The 26,760-nt window shown below is 43.4% G+C and overlaps 1 protein-coding gene across 3 annotated transcripts in view; it reads left to right on the forward strand.

Moving 5' to 3' along the window:
- Positions 1-26,760, forward strand: part of DNM1 (dynamin 1) — a 69,859-nt gene that overhangs the window by 12,272 nt on the left and 30,827 nt on the right. For all 3 annotated transcript variants that reach the window (XM_056505257.1, XM_056505258.1, XM_056505259.1), the window contains exons 2-13: positions 11,141-11,214; positions 11,769-11,918; positions 12,298-12,501; positions 13,014-13,112; positions 13,798-13,958; positions 14,826-14,968; positions 15,047-15,182; positions 16,344-16,411; positions 17,406-17,544; positions 25,555-25,641; positions 25,827-25,897; positions 26,353-26,404. In XM_056505257.1, coding sequence (XP_056361232.1) covers positions 11,141-11,214; positions 11,769-11,918; positions 12,298-12,501; positions 13,014-13,112; positions 13,798-13,958; positions 14,826-14,968; positions 15,047-15,182; positions 16,344-16,411; positions 17,406-17,544; positions 25,555-25,641; positions 25,827-25,897; positions 26,353-26,404 — 1,384 coding nt within the window. The remainder of the gene's footprint in view (positions 1-11,140; positions 11,215-11,768; positions 11,919-12,297; positions 12,502-13,013; positions 13,113-13,797; positions 13,959-14,825; positions 14,969-15,046; positions 15,183-16,343; positions 16,412-17,405; positions 17,545-25,554; positions 25,642-25,826; positions 25,898-26,352; positions 26,405-26,760) is intronic.

Below are 26,760 nucleotides of genomic sequence, written 5' to 3' on the forward strand. Positions count from 1 at the left end.
TTGTTGGTAGATTTGTTTGTGCCAAAACAGGGCAGTGTTGCTGCAGTGTTATGACAGATCAGTGCGGTTTGAAAAAGAGGCAAAGATGCTGGGTCATGGGTTTACCTTTCTGGCCTTAAAAACAAACAAACAAACAAACAAGTTTCTTCACTACTGTCATAGGGACTGAATTAATTTGATGCTTTGGAGTGTTGCTGCTGCCTGGTATTGTCTTCTAGGGGACTGTCTGGAAGTTACAGGGAGATTCTGCAGTTACAGGGAGACTTTCACAGAGTATATATGCTTTTGAAGTAGCAAAAGGAAAAATTGCTTTTATGCTGTGATGGTGAGAATTAAGCAAGACAGACATAAAGGTCTGGTTTGCAGTTTCTGGGATGGAGAATACATCATGCAGTGCAATATTTCTGGTATAACTTTTTTTTTTATTTTTTATTTTCACATGAGTGAAACCAGCCTTGTTTCCTTTCTCTTGGGATTGTAATTCTTGAAATCAAAACTGCATTTTCCACAAATGTGTAATCCTTACTGCCACATCCATTCAGGATACACCAGGCTTCTTATTCTCTTGAGTTCCTGATATTGGTATGCAGAATCAGTGCTGTGTTATTCTTTACAGTGAATATCCCAAGGCAGCAAACAAAATCCAGGACTTCATTTTCTATTACTCAGAAAGTACTAGAGGAAGCTGCACAGCAGCAGTGCTGCAGTTTCCCTCCTCTCCAGCCTCTGCTTCCCCAGCTCTGCAGCCTGGAGTCAATGCGGCATTTGCTATAACGGGCAGTGACTTTTTGAGATCAGGCAGTGCACTGTAGGCTGTACCACTCTCTAAATAATTCTCCACAGTAAAATGGAGAGCTCCAAACAAGAAAATGCTTTTACAGTTTTTTACTTGCAGCAACAGAGTAAATTGGCTCACAAGTGCACGTGAGGTGCTGGAGTGTTCTGTTTTGATTTCCCATCTGTGTTCTGCGTCCTCACGTATTCTGGACTAACCCATCTGCAGGAAGATAGCAGGGAGGGAGCTGGCAGATAACCCTCAAAATGGAGGAGGGGAGGAATATTCCTGATTAATTCTCTCACAGCAGAGATGAACTAAAGCAAATGACATTTTGGATGAGATGCTCACGTTTGTATGCTGGGAGTGATACTTGTTTCTCCTCCAAACTCTTGACCTGTAGCTGTAGACACTTGCTTAAAACCTCAGCAGCTTGGGGCTGATGCCCACCCATGAGGGATGCAAGAGCTGTGTGGACATCAAACTGATTTGTTTCTATGGAAACAGTAGATTTCACATGTTTTAGGGAAGTAGGAGGGGAATTATCCCCCTGGGCCTGGTTCTGGCTCTCAGATTGGATTGGTTGCTGCACAGCAGTTGTAGAGCAGCAGCCCATGAAGGGATTATCTATCAGCCAGTGATCACAATTAGAGAAGCACGTGGCTCCAGTCTGCTCCCATTGTGGGATTCCCAGGGCCACAGCCCTCCATGGCACTTAAAAACCAAAGAGTTTTACCTTGGTTACTCCTAGCCCCAAAGGAGGGCTGCATTACAGACTCCTCAGTTGGGATGGCTGGGGGAATAAGCTGGGCTTGTACCTCACCACACCTTTAAGGCAAGAGCTGAAAAATGTTTGTGGTGTCTACAAGGTCTGGAGGAAGCTGAGAACTTTCAGACAGGCTTCAAGTGATGTTTTCTGATGAAATTATTATAAGTCCAATGTGTTGAACTGCCCTCAGAAAGTCCTGGCACTTGAAGTGCTGTGACCAGGGGTTATGATTTTGAGACCGTTTTTCAAAAATGACAGGTAGCTCATGAGACCACAGAAGGAATCAGAGCATAAATATGAACCTTGAACAGGTTCAAATAAGAGGAGTTTTTACTAAACCCCATATATTCTTAGTAGTCTGTAGGACTGAGTCTCTTCAAATAGGCCTGGTGCCCTTGTGCAAGATCCCAGTGCTGATCCTTCTGAAGGAGTTAACCAGCAGCTCTGTATTTCAGGCTCTCAGGCCCTAAAGGCACTTACCTATCCAGGCTCTAGCACTGACTGAGGGAGAGCTTTTATTTCTAGACAGAAAGAAGGCAGACCATGGAAAACTGACAGAAAGAGTAATGCCTGTGTGTATTTGAAACTTTTCCCAAGGTACTCCCTTGTTTCCTACAAATGTTTGACAGGAGCTGTGTAACTCTCTAATGGGGAGAAACTCTGTTTGCTCAGCTTCTGTCTCCCCTTACTGTATATGGGGACTTCCTATATTCCCTGTTATGTAAACTGAGTTAGGGATGAAGGGCAGCTTCTAGCAGAAATTCTTGCTTTATGCTGTGTAGTACAGCCACTAAGTCAATTGGATGGGATAATCCTGGTTATGGATTTGCAGGGAATGCATCAGAAGAAAGCAGCAATATCTCTGCTTTACTTTCAGGTCATCTATAAATATATATATATAGACCTCGAAAGTCAGGCCAGATGCTGCTGTAAGGTCTCCCAAGCATAAAGCTGGGGTGTGCTGGCTTCTTTGGAATTACTGTAGACATACAGCAGCAGAAATGCCTGGGGCAGGCTCTTGGCAATGCCAGTTTAGTCTGCATGCTGGCAGGCCCCCAGGGCATTGACTAGAAGTGTAAGAATGCCTGTGACTTCCGTGGAAGCCTCTTGCCCTGTGGAAGCAGGGCAGCCATGAGAGCTCTGTAGTTGTGCATTTGATTAACTGGTGCACCGCAGCTCCAGCACAGCCATGACTTGGCATGATGCACACAGCTGTCTTCCAGATTTTGATGTATCCTGAAGCTAGTGGAGTGTGAAACAGAAAAGTCAGCCCAAAGGATTCAAATGAAAATAAACAATAGCAAAACTTATCCTACTGCTTCCAGCAACGTCCATAGAGGCAAGTACAGGAGAGAGGCTGAGGTGCAGAGAAAGGAGATTTGGAAAGAGTGGATGGGAGAGGCACCAACTGCTATGGATGGCTCCTGGGAACCAGCTGTGCAGTGAGAGATAAGCCAGAAAAGCAGAATTTAGTGTGCTTGGGGAAGGGTGGGGGAGAGAGCTTTTTCCAAGTGAGCATTCATGTAAAAATTGCTGTGTGCTTTCCTTCTGGCTTTAGCAGTGTTAAGGAAGGTGCTGCAGGCAGAAATCTGAACATGGCCACTGCAGTTGAAGTATCAGTGATGTGAGAGAACATTGCCCCAGGGTGTTCCTTCTCTTTGTCTGAGCCCCCTCAGCCCACACTTGGCTCAACAAGCACATTCTGAGTGGGAAAAACACGTTTTTCATTAACACTTCTGATGTTCAAGGCATGTGGGTGCTCCCAGAGACATGAGAGCACACGAATATGACAGTGCCTTCCAGTAACAAAAATCTTTTCCTGTCCTGTAAGAAATATCTGGGCACTACCAAAAATTACCCAGAGCAGTACTGGACACTGTCACTTCTGTATATGTAAATAAGTGGTCAGTAATTGTGTTGTGTCCCAGGGTGGGGAGACAAGCTAATGATAAAATAGCTGAGGTGGAAGCTTGAAATTCAACTTCTGTCCCTCCATGGCAGATAATTTACCCCAAATGTCAGTGGAACAAACCTCACCATTATGCCTGTCCATGAGGAACTGAGTTTGATTCACCAAACTCACAGTGTAGGCTTTCAAACAGCCAGGCATGCAGCTTTCCATGGAGGTGGATTCTCTTGGAGGGGGCAGTCTCCTGAAAGATTTTTTGTCTTTTCAGCAGAGCCTGTGGCGTGGGGTCATTGTGGTTTTTTAAATGTTGTGTTTTGCAATAAATGTAGGTTTCTGATGTGGCTTTATTGAGTTTATATGTTAACTCTATAAATACACTGTATTTTTCTTATTTGAATGAAGTGAGAGCACAGTGTGAGAAGAAGATACAGGAGAGCTCCAGAACATGGCATATCCTGGTCAGTGGTAAAAGAGGTGCTGGAAACATAGCAAAGGTGATTCTTGTGGTGAGAATCGTGTCAGGTCTGGAGCAGGATGTGCTGTGACCATGTAAGGCTAATATTGCTACACTTATTACACTGAATTAGCATAGTTACTGTCGCTTCGTGTTTGAAGACCTCAGTGCCTCAGTCTGCACAAAACCTCGGGCAGAACATCCCTCACTTGCTGGTCCCTGTGCTGGTGTCAGGTGCAATTCTGCACAAAGGAATAGAACAGGTGTAGGTGGACTGGGAGAAGGTACCAACTTCAGAAGTTACTTTCTCCTTCATTCTCTGACCTCTTTGACTCGTGTTTGCAATTATTGAGTATTATGTTATATATGTGTCCAGCTTATACTGGCACGTGTGTTTTGCCCTGCTTGGGCAGCACCTGTGAATTTTCTGGGACGGTCTTTGGGAACTCACCTTAAGCACAGCAAACTCCCACACTTGAGAGGCTGTTTGGTCTTCTTGCTTGCTGACTTGGGGAGCTATGTTGGGGAGAAGTGGCCAGGTGTTGGAGAAGCTGTTTGAGGGTCAGAACTATTTAACAAAGCAATTGTAAGTGTTCCAACCTAGCACAATAGTGTTAACCTCCCTCTGCACTATTGTAATAGGAACTCAAGGTACAAGGCAGTGGGAAGCCTTCTCTTTAGTTTTTTTGTTTCTCCTAACGTGTATATTATGATGACACTCATGAACTATTGCCTGTCTTTATTTTTCACAATTGTTTTCTTGAATAATGAATCATTGTGCACAATAATATTGCTACTATACTGGAAAATAGTGTACTTACAATAGATCTTTATTTCTATATGTATCCATTGTGTGATCAGTACCAATTGCATCCTAAGATGTTACATTATACTGAATGCTTATGGAATTGCTTTTGTTCACTGTGGGTCAGGACTAGGCATATTTGTGGTGTGGAGATTGGCTGATAAACAGTACACATCCTCTGGCTTGAAGTTATCTAAAGGTGCTAACCTAAATGGAAAAAAACATGGCTTAACTAGGAATAAGACTTATATATGATTATGAGTCTGTATGACTGGTGTCCAAGTTCACACGATGCAGTATGAAAGGAATATGAAAGCTTAGGGGAGAGGAAAACAGAATAGCAGGCTGATGGAAGTTTTTAGCCATAAGGCACCTGTTTTTAATGCTTGCTGTTCATCTTGACCTGTCTGGCTTTTTATTAGTTGAGAAACTCTTTGGCTCAGGCAAGAGAAGAGCTCACAGAGCCAATCAAGTTAGAAGAAAACTCTGAATCTGCAATGCAGCCCTCTTGACAACCTGCTGGGTGGCAGGGGAAAGAGCAGATTTGTCCTTGTTCTTGCCCCACATCTGAATTATGGAGTTGCTTACAAATGTACTTGCGTGTTTCTTGAAGCATCAGACCAGGAAGATGCTCCAAGGGCAGCACCTTGTAGTAGAGCTACATGATGTCTGTTGTGAAGGAGCACCAGGAGTTAGTGACCAAGAAGTACAAAGCTCCTACTGTTTCTGAGGTGTTTGTTTTAGGAGTCAGTATGATTAATAGTAAATACTTGTAGTGTGTGGTTAATGCCCCATAGGTATCAGCCTGTGTGTTAAGGATTTGTTTTGATGTGCTGAAGTAAGAACATGCTTGAAAATACAAGTGCTGTGAGATGAAGTGCTGTTCAGAGAAATGTATAAGCTGTCCATAAAATGCAGCTTGTATGAAGATGTGAGTGTTGTTGATGAGCACAGTGATCAAAAGAATCGTATGTCAAAGGTAGCAGTACCCCTAGATTGGCTTGGGATTCTTGTAAAGCACTGTGCCATCATGAGCTAGGGTAGAACTCTTGATCTGGATGTGTGAGAATGATTAATGATCAATTACAAGCCTTGACAGATGAAAATGGTTTGAAGCTTAAGCAGAAGCAGGTTTGAACTGTGTAGCCAGACAGTAAAATCCATAGGGACAGAACTGTATTTCTTGTGGTATATTGGCATAGTGCTTTGTGCAGTGCATTTCTGATTGAATTGCTGTCCCCGGGCACCATCAGAACACAGGAAGTTACAAATACTCGAATTAAAATACAAACAGCCATGTGCAATTATGGTGGCTGTGTGAATTTTAATTTTCTGAAACTAATATAATCCAACCTGGGGATTAATTGCATCCCTTAATACCCTATTCTTCTATAGATGTTTAATAAGAAATCAAATTGAAATTAAATGATCAGATGCTGGTATTCCCTTCTGTTCTTTGCAGTTACTTTAATATCTTCATAAACTGCTGTTTTGTCACTTCAATTGAGGCTTTAACTTCTCTAGTGCATTCTAATTCAAGAATCTTAAAGGTCTGGCAAACAGTTCACTGCAATGATGCTGTGTTGTGAAGACTAGGCCTAGATTTGTATTTCAGAGCCCTCTACAAACAGCTTTCCAAGCCTTCCAGCTTCTCCAGAGACAGGGAAAACAAGAATTCTGTGTTCCACATGGAACAAGAGATGGTACCATGGGGTCTCTTCTGGTTTTGACTGCTGAAGAGTTCTGCTGCTTCAGTGAAGACAATAATCATGCATGAAAAATCTTTGACTTAAAGTCCGTTCAGAAATACCTATTACTAGTGGATGGAGAAGGTTCAAAACTTGGATTTGGTGGAAAGAAGGAATAAATGATGCTGATATTTGCAGTGGAAGAGAATCTATGGTGAAGCAGTTGCAGCCTGAGCTGATGAGTGGGGATGCCATTCCCTGTTAGGAAGTTGTGGTTATCACTTCTGATATCATGGCTACAGGGTCAAAGAGAGGTTTGCAAATACCAGATTGCTGGAATCTCATTGAACAGGAAAACATCAGATCAAGTGTTTGACAAAAGGAGTGAACAGGTATCCTTTGGTCTGAACAAACTGTGTGTGTATGTGGACACAAATGTGCTCCTGCTGCAGGGAACTAGCTCACCTAAGCATCTTTTAATGGACAGTCACTTTTTCTCCAGTGTAGCAGCTGTGAATAAACGCAAGAAACATGTTTGAAAGTTTCAGTGTATGCCTCTTCAGGTAATTCCCAAGCTTTCCATATACGTGTATGTCCTACTTTTTTTTATTGCATTTATCTTTGCTTCCCTTTCCATACAATAGATGTTGATTTATACAAGCAGTTTGTCAGTCTCCTTCGTTTTACTAATAGTCTGGGCAAAGTGTCTTTCTTTGATGATACTTTCAACTTCTAATCCTCTGTACTGTGCAAGTCATTAAATGAATTCTAAAACTTGTTTATAGAGCAGAGGTGGTTTTTTTTGGTCATGAATAGCCACTAATAACCTTTTTGTTCTGTAGGAATCTAAGTTACCTAATGCATAAAGGCTTTTTATATGTAGTGTCTGGCTTTAGTTAAAAGCTTCAAACCAACAAAACAATTAAGGAAACCCCAATTCCCAGTGCCCTGATTATAAATGTGTTGTTGAATCAAGATTGCTTTAATGTACATTCAAGATGTTTAGATTTTGTTTCTGTGTTGTTCTACAGTAACTGCTAAATTGATTCCCTTCAACATTTTTTTTTTTACTGCATTATGAATGCAGCTTTCAGCCCAAATCTGCACTCTCATGCAGCTCTGCATATGAAAATAGTAATAAGACTGGAAGGGATGCTGTGATTGTGCTTGCCCTGAGGTAGCTAGTCAAGAGCATGTGTAAGCACTTCAGAACTGAGCAATGCAAAATACAACAATAAATGCCTTTTCAGGTCACTTTCCTGCCTGAACTCTTTCACCCTGAGACCCATCAAGATTTGCATCCTTGGTTCTTTTGTAGCCTTGGTTTAGAAGAGGAGATGTATCTCTGGTCAGACCAAGGATTTACCTACTTCAGTATTTTCTCTCTGCCTGTTTTTAATAAAAAGTGAGTGTGAAATACATAGAAATAAGTCTTCCAATAAGTGATGTTTTGGGAAATGCAGTTATCCAAACCTAATTTTCCAAACTTGGTAAAATGCTTGGAATTGCATTGCTAGAACTTGTACCTCAATATCTTGATTCAGAATTTTGAGTCAATAGCTAAGAAAGCTCGAAGCAAATTAAGTATTTATATTCCCTGAATACAGCTCTGTCTGTTTTAGCTGCTACTTTGTTTATTTTCTAGACGAAGCTTAGCCTGGAGGAGTGGCACAGTGTTGTATGCCTGCTTTAAAGCACAGGAAATCAAATTTTGTCGTGCACTTCTGTGTGTTACAAACAAAGCAACAGAAAAAGGACTTTACAATTCTTAAGATAAAAAGTGAAAGAGGAAACCAGAAGGTTGGTGCTGTCAACCTGAGTAGCAGAATTCAGGCACAGTCATGTATAGTGATGTATGTAATGAGGCTCTGGTGTCATGTTAGAGGCTGCCTTGTCTCAGCACTCTTTATAGTATTTTATCTCTGAAGACTTACTCCATCTTTCTTTTTCCTCCCTCGGCCTTGCTCTTTTATATCTCCCCTGCTGGAAGTGAATAAACCAGTTCAGCCCTTCTGCTCTTGCCCACCTAGGTCACCTGGCATGGGCTGGTTTTTACCTGATGTGTTCTCTTGCTGATTCCAGCTCGGTGTCATCACTTTGGGCTGCTCTTTCTGGAGCAATAGCTGTGTGTGTATAGCTCTTCCTTCAGGCTCTGAGGTGAACTCAGACTGTGCTGGGCATGTTGTCTGTGCTCTGTGGTTGTGGTTTATTTGCAGCAGCAGTTTGTGCCCCCTGTAAGAGGGCAGGCAGGGCACCCCACTCCTCCTGCTCCTCAGCACTCAGCCAGTTCCCCTTGAAGGTGACTAATCCCAGCTTTCGTTTCTATGATTTGAAAGGCTTAGCTGGAGCAGGAGGAGGAAGGGGTTTTTCCAAGAGAATGAAGAGAGAAAGTAAGTGAAGAATAGGAAATAACATGGATGCAGTGGGATGATACTGCATCAGTTGTAGGTTTTTTTAACTAAAGCTTCCTGGCTGTAACTCCTGATAGGAGTCAAGAGTAGGGAAGATTTGAAAGCTGAGCTGCATGTACCTCCCTATAGTTTGTGGGTAAGAACACACATTCACTTTCTGATATTAGGGATCAGATTTTTATTTTTGCTCAGAACTAGGACGGCACTAAAGATTGTTGGTTTAGGTGAAAAAATTTGGCTTATGGATTTGTTGTCTTCTAGAAGACTTGTTGGTTTTTCCTTGGAATAGCCTGGGAGCTACTTGAGTTAATAAATAAATTGAATCTTTTTAAACTAGTGCTGGAACCCAGTGTCATAGGTTTTCTGTCTATCTTTAGCTTGAAATTTTTTTTTTCTTAGTAGCTGTGATAAGGACAGCAGATAAATTGGGGGTTTTAACCAAAGCAGAAAGATGCAGGAAAACAGTGCAACATGAGTAGGATCTTGCTTCTTATTCATTTCATGCTTTTAAATGCAGGTGGTCCTTTTTCTACAGTAAAGCAAGATTTGATACTGCAAGTTGGAAACCAATAACTAGAGGACTGTCTTGGTGTGCTGGAAAAGGAATGTGTAGTAATAGGATACATTTTTCTCAGGTATAAGTTCAAAATAATTCAGTGGAGCTCAAATGGATTTGTTATCCTAGCTGATACAAGGATAGGACTTTTCCACATATTGACCAGAGACATCTATAGGAATGGAGCTGAGAGAGCAGAAAACTGTTAGTATGATACAGTGTCTCAAGGATTCCAGGGTTAATCCCACTGGAATGGAAAAACTAGAGCTCTTCTGTTTGAAAATCAAATGAAAGGCAGTCCTCAGTTACCTCTTTATACTTCTAGAAAGTCTAAAATAATGAGAATGAGTTTCAATTTAATTTTAACTGGTAGAGTTGTATCAGAGGTTCTATTACTCCTTAGTAATTAATAGGTGATACTTTTATTTGAGGTGTTAGAGGATGTACAGTGCCTCCTTACACTCATTTCACTTTAACCTAATCTCCAGTTTTTGATATTACCAAGTTATTCTGACATTCCCACAGATGGGGAAATACTTTTATAGCTGAGAAAGTGGAAATACAGAGTAGAAGAATAACTTGCATAGAGTTACAGAGGAAATAAGTGACCAAACCAGGAGCTGAGACAGAGCTGCTCAAGGCCTTGTCTGCTGTGTTGAAACAAGGACATTTCTCATCTTCATGGACTTTATCAGTCTTAAGTTCATGCAGGAGTAAGGGGAAGACCTCAAAGTGGAGAGCCCTAGATTTCTCATTCAGCAGAGTCAAGAGTTACTCCTGAATCAGCAAAATTATTTCTTGCCACAGTTATGAAGGGAAGGAGGATTGTCTGCCAGAACCTTGCCAGTGTAGGCAGGGCTTCTTTTAACAGAGAAAGCTATGTTCATGCTGTAGGAAACATGTTTTGAAGTGATGCTTCTCCTACTAGGTGGGGAAGCAATTGATTATATTTTCAGAACTGCTCAGTGGTTCTTGAAGAGCCACATAAACAGCCAAATACTATAAAACCAGGCCACAAACTAGGAACGTCATCAGCAGATGCAGTGAGCACGCCTAGCTTTGGATTGGAATAAAAGGAAAAGCAAAGGAGAACTGGTGGGCTGTGGCTGCTAAGTCAGCATTTGGAGAATGTTAGTGTAAGGCTGCTTTCCCTTGAAATTACTTGAAGTACACAAAAATTCAGGATTCTTGTAAATATGGAAAGAAACTTCTGCTTTTGCCTTGCCAATACTGATGTCTTGAGTAGTTATAGCTAGGAGAGACCCTGTGTGGAGACAGCCTTTGGCTGCTGGTTATTTTCTCAGTTGTATCACGTGGTGTTTGCTCAGTGGGACAGTGTGGTGTCTTCTCAAGCCCCAAGTGCAGGGTGTGAGTGAATTTGTGTAATTGTTTTTGCCAAAAGGAGGCATGCTAGTTCTTTGGCTCTGTGTCAACTTCTTTTTTCTTTCTGAAAGATGGAAGGTTATTTTTTTTCCAAATACAGACAGCTGTATTAAATGGGCTTGTTAGTTAACTTGGAACTTCAGCTGAAGGAGCTATACTGTCAAAGACATGATTAGAGCGACTGTGCTGTGAGTATAAACTACTTCAGAACAAGCTCTTGCTCTTCTCAAGGAGAGGCACTTTGTGTTTAAACTTTTGTTGTGCCTTAAACTTTTTTGTGCTCGTAGCTGGGACTCTCTTAGAATCCATGTACACTTACAGAAACAGAAGAGCTGTGAAAAGGGAAGGAAACAATCACTCACTCATCCAAAACTTCCTGTTTCATTTCAGGGACTTTCTGCCACGTGGATCTGGCATTGTAACCAGGCGCCCACTGGTCCTTCAGCTGGTAAATGCCAGCACAGGTATGTGAGCTCCCTTCCCCTGTGTGTGCAGCTGGATTGTTGTCTTAGTCAGGAAGGGCTTCTTTGATCACTGGAGAAAATAAATAAGAATTTACCCAAGGGAAAATGACGTGCAGCCTTTTTGCCTGTTTAGCATCTAATGCATTAAATGTTCAGAAGCAAAATGCTTCTTAATGTATTTTTTTTTTTTTTTTTTTGTTTTAATTTATTAGTCAGTGCTCCATGCCCACACATCCTAATTTTCCTTTCCCTATGCAGCTGTAACTCTCATGAGTGGGTAAGTCCTAAAAGCTGGACAACCCTGCTGAAAATGTAGTGATTTAAGGGGGTGAAGATGTTTGGCTGAATTGAATTATCTTAGATGTTGACCACATAAAAGTGACTGCAGTAACTACTGTTCCAACCTGCAAACTCTGCTGGAAAAGCCCTTGCCAGATTTCATCCCTTCAATTGTGTTTTGTTGTGTTGTGCTTCAGGAAGTAATGCTTTCATCACACTTCTGAGTGTTTCCCTGATTTCAGTGACTGTTTCTGACTCTGCTTCTATTTAAATAGAATATGGCGAGTTCCTACACTGCAAAGGAAAGAAATTCACCGATTTTGAGGAAGTCCGTTTGGAAATTGAGGCTGAAACAGATCGTGTTACTGGCTCCAACAAAGGGATTTCCCCTGTGCCCATCAATCTTCGAGTGTACTCTCCCCATGGTGAGTCCTAGTGCAGAGGGACCAACTCTTCTAGAAGGCTCTGCAGTCCATTGTGAGCTGAAAACAAAGTACTGGCATCCCTTCCTGTTCAGTGTAGCATATGTGGAAGGACTTTGAGGGCACAGTTTTCCTAATCAGTGTGAAAACAAGTGATGTGAAGAAAAGGTGGTGAGATCATTGACAATCACAGTAGAAACAACCTGCAACTAATTCTTACTGATCCTTAACAAGAAGGGAATAGAAAGTTTTGTGTGCTTTTGTTTGTGCATCTCTTATCCCTGTGGTACATTGGAGTCACTTCAACCACAGGTGGTACTGAAAGATCAGAACATTCCTACCTTAACAATCTCTTGTGCTAACTCCTGTGTCCTGTGTCTAGTCCTGAACCTGACCTTGGTGGACCTGCCGGGTATGACAAAAGTCCCTGTAGGGGATCAGCCCCCTGACATCGAGTTCCAGATCCGAGACATGCTCATGCAGTTTGTCACCAAAGAGAACTGCCTCATCTTGGCAGTATCCCCAGCCAACTCTGATTTGGCCAATTCGGATGCCCTGAAGATCGCAAAGGAGGTGGATCCTCAAGGTAAATGTCTCCTAATTTAGCCTGGCATTACTGAACAGTGGCCTGATTTTCCTTTGTTTATAATTAGCCCAGTAGCTGTGGCTCATGTCTGTTACCTTAGGGTGTATCTTCACCAAACATTCTTTTGAGAGGTATTAGTGAGCGTTAACAGTTGCTGTAGTAGAAATTTTGTTACTTCCCTTTTCTTCATTTGTCTAAGCCCCATTTCTGAAGAGTTGAAGGACTTCTTTTCCTTTAATCATTTGCATTTGAACTAGAAAGAACTAGGAAAATACGCACTAAAATCCTTTTCTGCTGTAGCATAGCTGTTGCATTCAGCAGGATACAACTGACAACTGATCTTGTATTTTTGTCTGTTTTGCTCTTGTGGCCTCTTGTACATGATGGAAGCTGTAATGTGTGACTTTAAGAGCCCTTGGGTAACTAAGTTGGGCAATCTGTAAACGGTGTGAACAGGGGAAAATAATACATGAGTCGTTTGCTGATCAAATATGTTTGGTTTTTTTCCATAGGTCAACGCACCATTGGGGTCATCACCAAGCTGGATCTTATGGATGAAGGAACTGATGCACGAGATGTATTAGAAAACAAATTGCTTCCCCTCCGTAGGGGTATGTTTCCTCATGCTTTGTCCATGATCTCCTTCCTCTATTTTCCCTATGTGAGATGTCCTGGCCTTATCCTCTTCCTCCAGTGCATCCTCTTCCTATAACATCTCTTGCATCTTGTGGTGAAGCCATCTCTGTTCTAACCTAGAAGTGAGAAAAGCTGGGGAACAGGTGTCAGTCATGCTGTTAACAGGAACTTTTTAGGTATTTATACCTTGATATTAGTTCTAGCAGAAACACAGCCTTATGCTCTTATTTTTACTGTCTCTTTCCTCCTTTCATTAAGGCAAGCTGTGAAAGATGTCTCAAACACTTCCCTTGCTGCCATAGTAAAGAGATTAAATAATTCTGGGCTGTGGTACTTGCTTTGTAGGTGGCAAAAGTACCTGTGCTAAGGACTCATAAAAGGAGAGTCTGACATAAATAAGACTGGAGTGTGCTTTGTGTTAGGGGAACAGTAGTAATAAACTAATTCTCTATTCCATACTCATTTTTGTCCTGCATACCAAAATAGCAGAACCTGGGCTATTCAAGGAAATTCTAATTTTGAACTCTTTCAATTTCACTTAATAATGTGTTGCCATTAGAGTCTCCCTTTTGTAATGCTGCTGGCTGAGTATCTTCAATCTGAAGTCTGAGTTTTATTTACATCCTTGAAACCATCTCATCTCTAACCCTGCTCTCACAGGTTACATTGGTGTGGTCAACAGAAGTCAGAAGGACATAGATGGCAAGAAGGACATTCAAGCAGCTTTGGCTGCAGAGAGAAAGTTTTTTCTCTCCCACCCAGCCTACAGACACATGGCTGATCGCATGGGAACCCCCTTCCTGCAGAAAGTACTGAACCAGGTACTGTTCACAGTCAAGAGCTGTGCCCATGGTGTCACTGGCTGTGAAACACAGAGGCCAGTAATGGAGCTGGCACACCAAAGGCAGAGCACTGATTTATCCTTTCACTTTCAAATTCAGTAGTTGTTTTGTGGTATATACAGCCAGGATGCAAGGTCTTTCTGGCTGAGTTAAAGGATACTTTCTAAATTCTAGTGATCTCTGTACCTAGCAGTATTTATGTGATACTAATAGTAATTTCCCATCTTTTGAGGCCGTCTTATCTGTGTTTTTCATACAGTAGCAATTCACTGTTGCTTCCCTGTCTGCTCCCTTGAAATACTCTCTGAAGTGAAGAGTCTCTTTCCTATTTCTCCTTCTTCAAATATTTGTCTTTAAACTGGAGTTTCCCACAAAGCTGTGTTTTGTGGAAACCCTCTTATTAGAGCCTCATGAGTGGTTTTGGCTCCTTCCACCTTGCCTTTTCACCCTTTTTTTGGAAAAAAGGCTTTACTACCACGTTGGGTGTCAGTGGTATGCTAATCTGAAGGCAGTCTTTACCCTCATGTAAAAAGCAAATGCTAATACTTGTATGTAAGTTTATTCTTGGGTTTGAATCAGTTCTGTTTGGGTGGAGGAGAGTTTTGCACCAGACTAGAAGGTAAACTGAAGGTAAAGAATAAAGAGGGGCAATAGGCAGGAGCTAGGGAGGGGGAATACCTTCAGCTCATAACTGGTGTTTGTTCTGAATAAAACATTTTGTTAGGACCACACAGAAGAACTGAACACAGAGAGGAGCTTTCATCTTTTTTGTAGTGTGGAGGCAGCAGACCCTTCCCAGTAACAACCTAGAGGTTTATTGTCATCTTAAACCTTCTTCTTTTGCAGCAATTGACCAACCACATCCGTGACACACTGCCAGGGCTGCGGAACAAGCTCCAGAGCCAGCTCCTCTCCATTGAGAAGGAGGTGGAGGAGTACAAGAGCTTTCGCCCTGATGACCCCGCTCGCAAGACCAAAGCTCTGCTTCAGTAAGTGGCCTCAGTGTCCCTCCCTGGAAGGGAATGCTCAGCAATGAATTCTACTTCATGCTCGTGGTTTTCTTTCAGGATGGTCCAGCAGTTTGCTGTGGACTTTGAGAAACGCATTGAAGGTTCTGGAGACCAAATTGACACCTATGAGCTGTCGGGAGGAGCTCGGATCAACCGCATCTTCCATGAGCGTTTCCCCTTTGAACTGGTGAAGGTACTGCTTCCCCGTGCTGCTGAGATACACTTTTTGTTTCCTGTTGAATGTTACTACTTCTGTCTGTCTCCTTACTCCTCTTGCTGTCTTTCATCAGCAGACTTTCTCTTCAGAGAAAGTATTTTTTCTTTGTTTCACGGTTTTCCCTTGTATCACGTTTTTTCACTTGTCTCCTTTATTGGGACTTTCCCATAATGCTGACTTTTCCCTCTGTCCCTGTTCTTGTGAGAGAACTTAACTTTCTCTGAGCTAAATGACAGTATTGTTCGGGCTTGATTCCTAAATGCTAAATTGAGTGTGAAAGATCACTTTAACACCACCAGTGGTAAATCAATGACTGAATGCCCTCACAGATATGTTATGTCAAAGCTACTATGAATTTCATATAGAAGGAATGGAGCTGAAACTCATAATTCCTTGAGCATCAGACTAGATCTAAAGTTGGACTCATAGATACCTAAGAAACAGGAAAAACCATTGTACATGTATCTGGGATTACTTCTGTCTATCCCCTGTCAATGGCCTAGAGGTGGGAACAGTGTAGAAACTGTGCTCCCCTCTTAACAGTGGAAGAAGATTCTTATTGAAAGAGTTTTCTTGCATGGTGAAGTACACTAACCTGATCAGAATGGGTACTGAAAATCTTTCTTTTAATGTCAGTTGGAACAAACTTGAGAGCCAGATCTTTTTGCTTCAGTATTTTTTGCATTTGGCTTCCTTTTTCTCACATTTGAATAAGATGAGGCCTTTCTAGTGAAATAAATAGCCTTCTTCCCTGTGTGAGATTTTAAATTCACACAAAATGTTCTATCAATTTGTGGTGTTCACTGAAAAAGCAGCTGCCAAGATCTCATGCTAAATGTTGTGAGGCAAACCAATTTGCTTTAGAAAGCAATCTAACACTTCAGTCCTAGTGCTTTATCTCAAAGAAACTCATTAAGAGCAGCTGGGCCATCTGTAAATGGAGGCCCTTAGCTGTTTGTGTGTCCAGGGTGTCCTGCTTTGGCCACAGCAATTTTGTGGCTGGACTCTGTATCCATAATACCTCATGTGTCACATGGCAGTGCTGGCATGGGACCTCTTCTCTGCAAAGTCTGCTGCTGTGTCCTGCTGTGCAAATCAGTGTGAGAAAGTTTCTGATGGAATTGTCTCCTGGTGCAGATGGAGTTTGATGAGAAGGAGCTGCGGCGGGAGATCAGCTACGCCATCAAGAACATCCACGGTATCAGGCACGTATCACACACTAGGCAGAGCTCTGGCTGAAAAGCCTTGTAAATGCTTCTAGACCTTCCAGATGGAGTTGAAGACTTCAGAGTTATGGTAGGTCAGCCAAAGGGGGGGATAACCTCTGACTTGAATCTGGGAATAGGGACAATCATTCAAGTGAGTTTGCTTTCTTTTCCCATGTGGGATCACAGAAGCCTAAAAGGTAAAAGCCTGGGTGACTTGACATGTTTGCCCTCCTTCTTGGGCCTTTACATATGAAAGGGTAGGAAGATGGATGCAACTCCATACTACTCCTTTGTTTAGTTAAAACTAAAACATTGATTTTCACACTAACCAGCAGTTAGTTGTTTGAAACAGAGCCCCTTGTCCCCTAGAGATCTGAGGAAGCACTGGTGTGCCCATCACCAGGGTCCCATTAGCCCCACATAGTTATAAAACAGGTTTGTGCTCCCTTCAGTGTGAAGGGAGTTGTCAGAAAATTCAGCCCTGAGACCCTGAGTTGTGCTGCTCTAGGGAAGGTGCCTGTTGGAGCCCTTCTTCCCACAGGGATGTGAACAAACACTGACCTAGATTTATTTTCATTCCTTTCTCTTGGTCAGTCATCATCTGAACTTGATAAAGGGTATGAGATGTGTCAGTGTCCTAACTATTCAGAAAACCTTTAAGAGCAGGTGTCATCTCCTGTACAACTCTGAGATCAATTACACTGTGGAGGGGTCAGCCCCTGCCACCCCTAGGCTGAGGTAGAATGGTGACCTGGCTATGTCTGTCTAGCTACAATTTTGCCCTCAGCACCTCCTTCCTTGCAAGTGCCAAGCATCCCTTGTTTTTAATGAACTTCAGTCAGGGCTTGTCCAGGGGATGTGACACTTCCCAGCCCAAATGTCCCGGATTTTGGTGATGGTGCCTGCTCCAAGATGTGTGTGTAATGCTGTGACATTCTCCTTGCCCCTTCTCCCCTTCCTGCCTTGTCTTGTCCCCACCCTGGGTGTTTAGAACCGGTCTCTTCACACCTGACATGGCCTTTGAGACCATTGTGAAAAAGCAGGTGAAGAAGATTAAAGAGCCTTGCCTGAAATGCGTGGACATGGTCATTTCGGAGTTAATCAATACTGTTAGACAGTGCACCAAGAAGGTAACCAGAGGCAGCATGGAGTTGGCACCTTCCACCTGCTCGCTGGCTGCGGCGCAGCATCGTGACCTGGGCAGGGACTTGCCTGCAGCCACACTTGGTGTTTTCACCACCTCCTCAGCATGACTAGACCTGAGCAGAGCCAGCCTGGAGCGATCCAGCCAACAAGCCAAACAGAAAGGAAGCGCTGTAGGATGTGAGCTATGGTCCTGCTCCCTCAATTTTTCAGAGCTGAGGCATGCTGAACAGGTCCTGGCCACTCCTTTGTAGTATGACTCCTGGTTCCTTTGAAAACCAAGGATATTTCTCTATGGCTTGATTTTTCTTTAAATTTATTATCTGGGTTTATTTTCTAAGCCAGAGACTGGGATTTAAATTTTGTGCCCTCTGTTCTTGTAGAAGTGAGAGGATTAAACCCAGAGTTGCCCTTGGGGGATTTGTGGGGCTGAAATTTAGAGCTACAGCACTTACAGTTGTGGGTTGTATCTAAAGGAAACGTTCCTGTGGTGTTTGGCTTGGTTTCTGGCTGGTTTGGTCCATATCCTGATCTGGAATAGCAGCACATGGCTGAGAAGAAGCAAGTTAGAAATGTTCATCAGCCTCTGGGGTCCATCTGCACTCTCTCTCAAGAGAGAGGGCTTCAGGCTTTGCTCTTTGTCTCCATACTCGTATTTTTTGCTGTCAGGGGTGGGAACCTTCCTTGATTCTGGCCTTTAGATGTGGCAGCTTTTGTTTTTGAGGTTGGGGTTGAAAGAGAGCAAGATAAGATGACTTGTGCCATTCTTCTCAGCCATGACTTGCTGCTTCAGGCAGGGCAGGGTGCTGGTGAAAAGGCACCTCAAGTAGGATTAGGTGGGCACTGGAGACTGGAATCGCCACTGGCTATTCAGGTGCAGGTAAATGGGCACTGCAGGAGGTTTCTACAGAGTCTCACCCCCTCTTGGCAAGGCTGGGGACAGGTGCCCAAGTGGTGACACTTGCCATCCCTTGCACAAGTGCCTGGTCCTTAGGGCCAAGAGCCTCTGCAGAAGGGCTCAGGTGTGCAGACACATGCTTTGCCCCCCAGGACAGACTGGGAGAGCAAAGTGGCTGCAGTGAGAGGTTGCTCAGGTTTCTAGAGTGCTGGAGGAGCTTCCTTTTTCTGTCCTGCTGTCCTCTCTTGGGGTGTGTGACTGTGGGAAGCACCCAGAAAATTGCCATTAGAGCCTGTTGACAGGTAAGCACAGGCCCTCGGGCTGCCAAGTATCCAGAGTCACCTGCTAACTGGATCAGAAGGGCCCTCCTTTTTCATGCCCTCTGAAGCTTCTTTTGATTTGTTCTCCATCCATCAGTTGCTATTCAAAACTGCCCATTGATTCTTTCTCATTGCATCCTTTCATTCACTTCCTATTTCTTACTTCATTGTTTATTTTTCATTCCTCTTTTTACTGACAATTGTAGAATAAACCCTCTGTTCTGAAGGCAGCAGTTCCTCAAGTGATCAGGTGGTGGGTACAACAGGGTGGGAGGAGATCACATGGATGGAGGGGAAATGCCACAGATGGGAGGAGATCACATGGATGGAGGGGAAATGCCACAGATTCAGAAGTAAAGGATCCCATTTCAGCTTGGATCCTACTGCTAAGGTGTTCATGGTTGACTTCAGTTCAGATTGCTCTGTGTATGTGTGTGTGCGCTCTGGTAGCCATGGTTACAATTTTGTATATGAAAAAACGAAATACTGTCATTCAGGTGATACTCAGGTATTGTAAGGGACTAAATTTTTTTTTTAAATCAGACTTCCCCTGAGGTCTGGTGGGGGAAACAGCATAACTTGGGCTTACCTGGGTAAATGGGTTAGTAGGAAGTGTCTGCTGGGTCAGAGGATATGAACTGAACTTTGGAAATGCTCTTCCTTTGCTCAAAAGGGACATTGTTGGCACCTGGAGAGAGACCCTTGGGTGAATCCAAATCCTGTAGCATATTCCAACTCTTTGATGCTTAAAAGGCAGAGTGGTTATACTTCCCCTAATATGTGTTGAAGAGTGTTTTAATACTGGTATTGCTTGGGGACTTGCAGGTGTTACCTGCAGAGATGTGAAAGATGAGGAGGTTGAAGGAGTAAATATGTGATTTACATGAAGTGGTGGTTATTTATAGCCATCCCAGGATTTGGTGTTAGCTGCAGGCACCCCAGGTGTGGTTATAAACTGTAGCTTTAGAAAAGCAATATCCCCTTCCCTTGCCAAAGGGATGTTATACCCTGAAAGCATTGGCAAAGTACTAATAGCCCGTGGTAAGAGAAGTAACTCAGATTGTGTAACAAAGAGCATCCACTAAAAGCTCTGAAGTGTTAAAAGAAGTGCTGAAAACCTTTTTTAGGTGCAGTAGTCTTGAATTGGATTAATCGTGGCTGTTATTTAGTAACTTTAGTTTCTGTGGATTTTCTGTTCTTCCTGTGTGGAGTCATTGAGAACACAGACCACAAAATATCAGTGGAAGTTAATAGTTCCTTATAAATCACAGCAGGCCTATGTTGGGTCTGATGTTGCAGGTATAATGGATGCTTTGTATAGCTGTGGATGTCCTGTAGCACATTTACATTTTCCTGAATACTGGGTACTTCTATTCTTACTGAGGAAGCTGATGTTGCAGGGAAGGCAGGTGAGCTGAAATGTGTTCTATAAGTGGAGTAATTAGCCCAAATCCCTGAAACTGAGAGACATCAGTTCAGTTCTGCCAAAACAAGATGGAAGTGACTGACCTCTGCAGGTCTTAGCCTGTTCAGGCTTCCTGCACCTGGAATAAGAAAAACTTAGAAGGGGATATGGTGGAAAGGAAAGGGAAATGAGATAAAAAGAAATGGTGAACCTCTAGGAAAAGAGGCAGTGGCTCACTGGCAAGAAGTTTTGTCTTGCAATCCAAAGAAGCTTTCCTTCAGGAAGTGATCACTTGATCCCTGGGGGCTCCATTCATTCATCTTGCTCTTGACAGCTCACCATTTCACTGGCCCAGCTGCTCCTACCTCATTCCCCCTTTGACACTCCCATTTGCCTGTAGACTCTCCTGATACTTGGCAGTGCACAGGCCCCATAGCAATGCTCACCTGGTTCAGTAAGCTAATGGAATGAACCAAAATCTCACTTCTCATTTTGCCTTGTGTTTTCTCTCTTCTCCCTCTTCCTTCCTTCTTTCTTCCTCCTTCCTGCTCTTTCTCTGCTTTGCTTTCTTCTTCCTCGTTGCTTCCTCCCACCCTTCCCCTGCCATGCAGAACGGGTCTCTTCACGCCTGACCTCGCTTTTGAAGCCATAGTGAAAAAGCAGGTGCAGAAGTTGAAGGAGCCAAGTCTGAAGTGTGTGGATATGGTAGTGAGTGAGCTCACATCCACCATCAGAAAGTGTAGCGAAAAGGTAAAGAAACAAAAAATGGAAGAAAGGTCAATGCCCATCCCCTTCCCACACACTTCCATGCTGTTTCTCCAGACACACACACACACACACACACACACACACACACCAGGAACTCCAGCAAATATAGAGAGAAAATTGATATAACAATGCATCTAGAGGAGAGCAGCAACCTGCAGGTACAGGAGCAGTTTAAAGGCAGGCCAAGGGGAGTGGGTGACAACTGTTGGGCACTTTAGCTGAGCAGTGAGCTGGGACCCCGTGGGTTACTCTGGCATAACCATTTCCTCTGTCTGGCTCAGTGTGGATCCAACCCTTTGTAATTCCATTTTAAGTTTACTGTGCCATTGCCTGCACATTTGGAACTTCTCAGTTGTTATTTCTGGGACCCCCTTAAATCCAGGTACCCTAGAAAAAGATAAAAAGCCCTCCTACTCCCACAGCATGAGTGGTCTGCAGTGCATATTGAGCTGTCACATCTACAAAACACCAGCTGATTAAAAGTTTGAGGTGCAAGATGTTCTGCAAGAGACATTTAGAGCAAAAGGCTTTGAGAAAAGCTTTTCCAGGCATTACACCCTTTGCATCATTCTCCTGCTGATTTCTCACTCCATGGACTATGCTCAGGGGAAAGTAGTGTGATGCTTTGCCTTGCTGTGAACTGCAGGAGGTGAAGTCTGAGAGCAGCAGCAGGTGGAGAGTGACAGGGAAGGTGTCAAATACTTCTTGGAGGCTGGGGCAGGAGTGGCTTTGATTCCCGGGCTGGTTCCCTCCAGGAGAGGGCACCACATGCCTCCTTTAATAAAAAGGCAGATGTGGCAATTGGTGTTAAACTTATCAGCGAGGGGCCAGAAACATGTGGCACAACAGAAGTGTGTTCTGGAAACTGAATTGGAAAGGACTGATTCATGGGCTATTTTAGGACTTGGAAATTAAAATTTCCTTCTTCCAGGGTATCAGCGAGACTCACCAGCATTTTGGTGAGCCCTAAGTTGGGAAGGAATGGAAGATCATAATTGATGTGAGTTCAGAGTGAGGGCAAAAGATGGGTTAATAAGGTCTGGCTCACTAAGGAATGCAGAGCTCATTGCCACTGCTCTAAGGACACATCTTTGACGTGCCCCAAGCTCTGCCCAGTCTATTTCTTGAGGAGTCCTGCTGTTGCCATATTGTGTGGTCTGGTGTGGTGAGGCAGAGTGACTCCTTCCCAGCCTATTTCTAATTAGATTTTTTATTTTGATGGGTGTGATTGTTTGCACTGTGTTCTGTATCCAGCTGGTGATGTCTGCTTTGGGTGGGGAGAGAGAAGGATAATGATAAAAACCCCAGGGGTGTAGAATTCTAGTTTCTCTATTGGACTGAGTCCTTTGAGTGGCTGGATGCCACTTTCTCTGTGGATTTTTAATCCATGATGTGGTGGATGACCCTGTGTGGAAATTCCAAGGTGATGCAACCTGGGTAATCCTGTAAGGAAGGTGATAGTGACACTGCAGGAGACTAATGGCTACAGTTAAAGCCAGGGAGGCAGATGTTAGATGTAAAATAACTGCCTGAACGAAAACATGTAACAGTAGTACTGGAAGAAAAAAGGAATACTTTAGTAATGTTTTAAGTTAAATGTGTGCATGTAGTGGGAAGCTTAATCTTGCCTGTACCTCCCTCTGAAAGAGTAGAAAGAAAGAAAAGGCCACTTAAGGATTGCAGCTGGACTGAGATGGGTTCTGATGGCATAAGGTAGTAACAGCACAGGGACATTAGTTAATTTGCAATATTTATTTTGCATGTTATAGCTCTAACTGCTTGACATGGACAAGAGCATGTGCTATTAGGGGAAGCTGGAAAAGGCTACTTTAGGACTGATGCTAATTGTAAGGTAATAATGTTGTGGACTGATGCTGCATCTGAAAAGATGACAAAACCTTTAAATTCACCAGGAGTCCTGCAAGGCTTCTGGAAAAGAAGGCTGCTTGGGCCAACACCTCTTGTATTAGCTTAACAGTCCTGTAGCCTTGGTTTGTTGCTGTCCTGAACTGTTGTGTGTTATTGTTTGTTCTCTCACAATTATTTCATTTCACCCCAGATGGTGAAGAAATCATTGTATGTACAGTTGTTAAAGCTGTGTAGATTGAATATTATGAGACTATCAAAGAACACAGAAGGTGACAAACCCATCTGTGTTCACAGTACAGTTTTCCTGTATGAAAAGTTGATTATTTCTTGACTATTAGACAAAGTTGAGGAGTGAAGAAGAGTGCCATTAACAGCTGTCCTGTGATTGGCTTGATTCCGAGCTTCTTGCTGTTGGAGAGTAGCTCCAAAAGCAACAGAAAGCTGGTATAAGCATGCTCCCTTACATTTAGGAGGATAATATTCTAGCTAGTGTTTTTCCAAAAGCAGGAGCCTTCTGTGCCAGACTGCACTGCAGTGTCTCACAAGTGCAGGAAAGTCTTGCAAGTCAGCAGCCCTTCAGCTGAAGGTTGATCTCTGGTGTGCTGGCAAGGACTTGTAGAATCTGCAAAGAGGGGAGCTAAGGAGCACTGGGACAAATTGGTTTTCAAAGAGGGCTGTAAGCTTGTATTTTGATTGAACAGGAAAATGATGCTAAAGCAGGATCGAAACCCCACTGAGCTGGGCCACGATCCCAGGCTGACAGACTTTACCCCTTGAAGGGTCGCCTGCTCTCCTGTCTTTCAGAGTCATGGCATTTCTGGGTGCTGTTTGTCCTGCTGGTGATAACTCTTGCCCCTCTATACCCTGTTGCATGTTCCTTGCTGGTGTGACATCATGTGGCTTATTTATCCTCTTTCCTTGCCCACCCTTGCTGCTCCTGTGCATGCTTGGGGTCAGAAGCTCCTGCATGGGGACCAATGCTGCCAATTTATTTTTGCTCATGGATGTTGCTGGACAAGCTGGGTTCTGAATAAACCACTACTTGTTTTGCACTTTGTGTGCATTTATACTGGTTGGGACTGGGATGGTGGGGGAGGTTTAATGTGTTTTTTTGTTTGACTGTGTTTGTTGTTTGTTTTTTATTTTAAATTTGAAGCAAAGAAGCTGAGACTTGCTTAAAGGTTTTCCAACTTCCTGTTTTTCTGTTTGACATAACTTGCCAATCCCCCAAAGGAAACAGGAAGCTTTCCCTGTCTTTGAAGCAACCAGCTGCCTGAACCAAAAGATTATGGAGAACACCCAGTTTTTGCTTTCAAGACAAGGTGGTACTGGGGAACACTAATTCCACTTTTTTCCTGCCTCTGTGGCCTTCATAAACAAACCACACATTTTAAAATAGTGTCAAATGTAGTCCAAATTCCAGTTCTAGGCTATTGCAACTTGCTGGACTGCAAGGGAGTTCAAAGGGTTTGAAACTATTTGTTGGCAGATGTTAGGAATATTGGTGGTGGTTAGTGTGGGATCTAGCTTCCAGAAGTGATGCTGCATATTTTGAGACTGTTCCTATAATTATGTATTCAAAACAAAAGGGCAAACCAGTTTAAGAAGCTGCTTTCATAAACTGGAGGAACAAAACAAATACAGTACATGTCTTGGGCACATGAGGTTTTCTTTTTATATACCTCCTTGAGCAGATATAAAAGACTGATATTGGGAAATACTGTTTGACATCATAGTCAAATTGGAGGTAATATTAGAAAAAACCAAGGAAAATAGTTTCACAGGAGATAGGTGAATTAGGGAAGAAAGGGCTGGATTCTGGATCCTAGGGGATTAATTTAATTTGACTGTGCTGGACTTGACCTGAGATGTAGCAGTGGCTGCTGTAGGAATCACTAGAGATTTATGACTCTAGGCAAGAAGGCAGGTGCTGTGTGAAACCCAGAGGACTTTAAAGGTGCTGATTCTAGGAGTGTAACTCAGGTATGATCTCTGTAAATAATCTTCCCTTGAATCACAGCTACCAGAGTTCTCCTGCTTCTCAGTGTGAGCAGGAAAGGACTCATTCCTCAGTAATGTGGCAAAAAATGTGCTGTAGATGCAATGTGAACATAGATCTCAGCTATGTAATCCTGCCCCAGCACAGTGGAGAACAGGTAGAAGCAGGTGGATGCCGAGAGCATGGTATTTCTTGGAGACATGAACCCTTGAGCTGCTCAGATCCTCTGTCTCTGCTCACAGATGTTGGATAGAGACAGATGCTTTCGCTTAGTCCCTCAGCAAACAGGGACTGGAATCCACTTCACTTCCTAGAGGACTTAGCAGGTTGTAAGAACAGGCCATTCACCTGCTTAGACTACTACTGAGATGCTGAACATCTAGAGAAACTACTCACTTTAATGAGTTGTTTGCAGCAATCAAGAAGCAGTACACTTATATCTGGTGTTTGCCAAAAGCCTCATGACAAGAAGAATGTGGTGAGTTTGGAGCAGGTCTCTGGTGAGACAGAGGGTTGCTGCAAGACTGAAAAGGGCTTTTCTCTAAAGCAAGTGGAAATTAACTTTGCCCTCAGCAGACCTCCAGGAACTTGGAAAAGTCTATCTGCAAGTCCAGCTTTCTAGAACTTCCCTTGAGAATATCTATTAGCAAGATGTATGTGTGCATGTGTACATGTGGGGGGCTGCAGCCCCCTTTTTACCTCCCTTTCCCATGTGCACGTGTTTCCTCTCTCCTGCAGCTCAGCCAGTACCCTCACCTGCGTGAGGAGATGGAGAGGATTGTCACCACCCACATCCGTGAGAGAGAAGGCAGGACCAAGGATCAGGTGGGGATCAGGAGTGTGTATCGGGGGAAATTGGGTGGGGGGCACCTTTTGAAGATGTCTAAGTTGGGCCTGAGCCAAGGGGTGTCTGACTGCAGAGGGGATCAGATGAACAGTGTCCAGGGCTCTGTGTGCCCCTGTTAGCAGTGTCAGTCACTAACCTCTTGCTCTGTGCCTCTGTTTGGCAGGTCATGCTTCTAATAGACATTGAGCTGGCTTACATGAACACAAACCACGAGGATTTCATTGGCTTTGCCAAGTAAGCACCCACCTCCTATTGCCTCCTCTTCTCTACGTGTGTTTCCTGTGGCTCTGTCCTGTAGCTGCTCCAGTAAATGGGGTGCAGAGGTCCTGGTGCAGATGCTATTGTCCCAAGAATGGTGCAGTTCTCAGTGTTGCTTGTTTTTTCAGTGGCTCTGGATTGCAAGGCTGGGGAGGAGAATAGAGATGCATGGAAGGGGCTGTTACAGTTTTGTGTCAGAGCAAAAATACCCAGCAGCTGTGGAGGGTTAGTGACCCAAATGAGGTTCATGTGGGAGTGAGAAGATGAGTAGTCTCAGGCTGAGAGAGCAGATAGCAAAAGGTTGGGTTATTAGGGCTTGGAAGCCAGTGGTGGGGGGCCCCAACTCACTGAAGCAGTTGTCTAAAGGGAAGAGGATTCAGGTGATCAAGAAGAGCCTTAGAAGTTTTGAATGTCTCTGCTGTTGTTTTCAGTGCTCAGCAGAGGAGCAGCCAGATGAGCAAGAAGAAGGCAGCTGGTAACCAGGTAGGCCAAGTTCCATCTCCTTCAGTGCTACAAGGAGGACGTGTTTGCTGCCTGGAAGCTACCAGGTGGACAAGTGCTGGGCTGGATGCAGCACTGCTCTAAGTTGTTTTGTTGTGTTGCCTTTTTTTTTTTTTAACTCATCAAACTGTTTATAACTGGAGGATAGTGGTTTAGGCTCCCTGCAGTCAGGAAGATCTGAGCATCTGGAAGCAATGGAATGCAATGGCAGCTTGATAATCAAGTTCTGATTTTGCATTTCTGGTAGAAATCACTATTAATTAATCTTCTGTAAATTCCTGTCTGTTCAGCCCCTTCACTAACTGTGCCAACTCTCCTGCCAAGGTGAGAGGTACAGA

Source organism: Oenanthe melanoleuca, chromosome 17 (assembly GCF_029582105.1).
Source record: "Oenanthe melanoleuca isolate GR-GAL-2019-014 chromosome 17, OMel1.0, whole genome shotgun sequence".
Lineage (NCBI taxonomy): Eukaryota > Metazoa > Chordata > Aves > Passeriformes > Muscicapidae > Oenanthe > Oenanthe melanoleuca.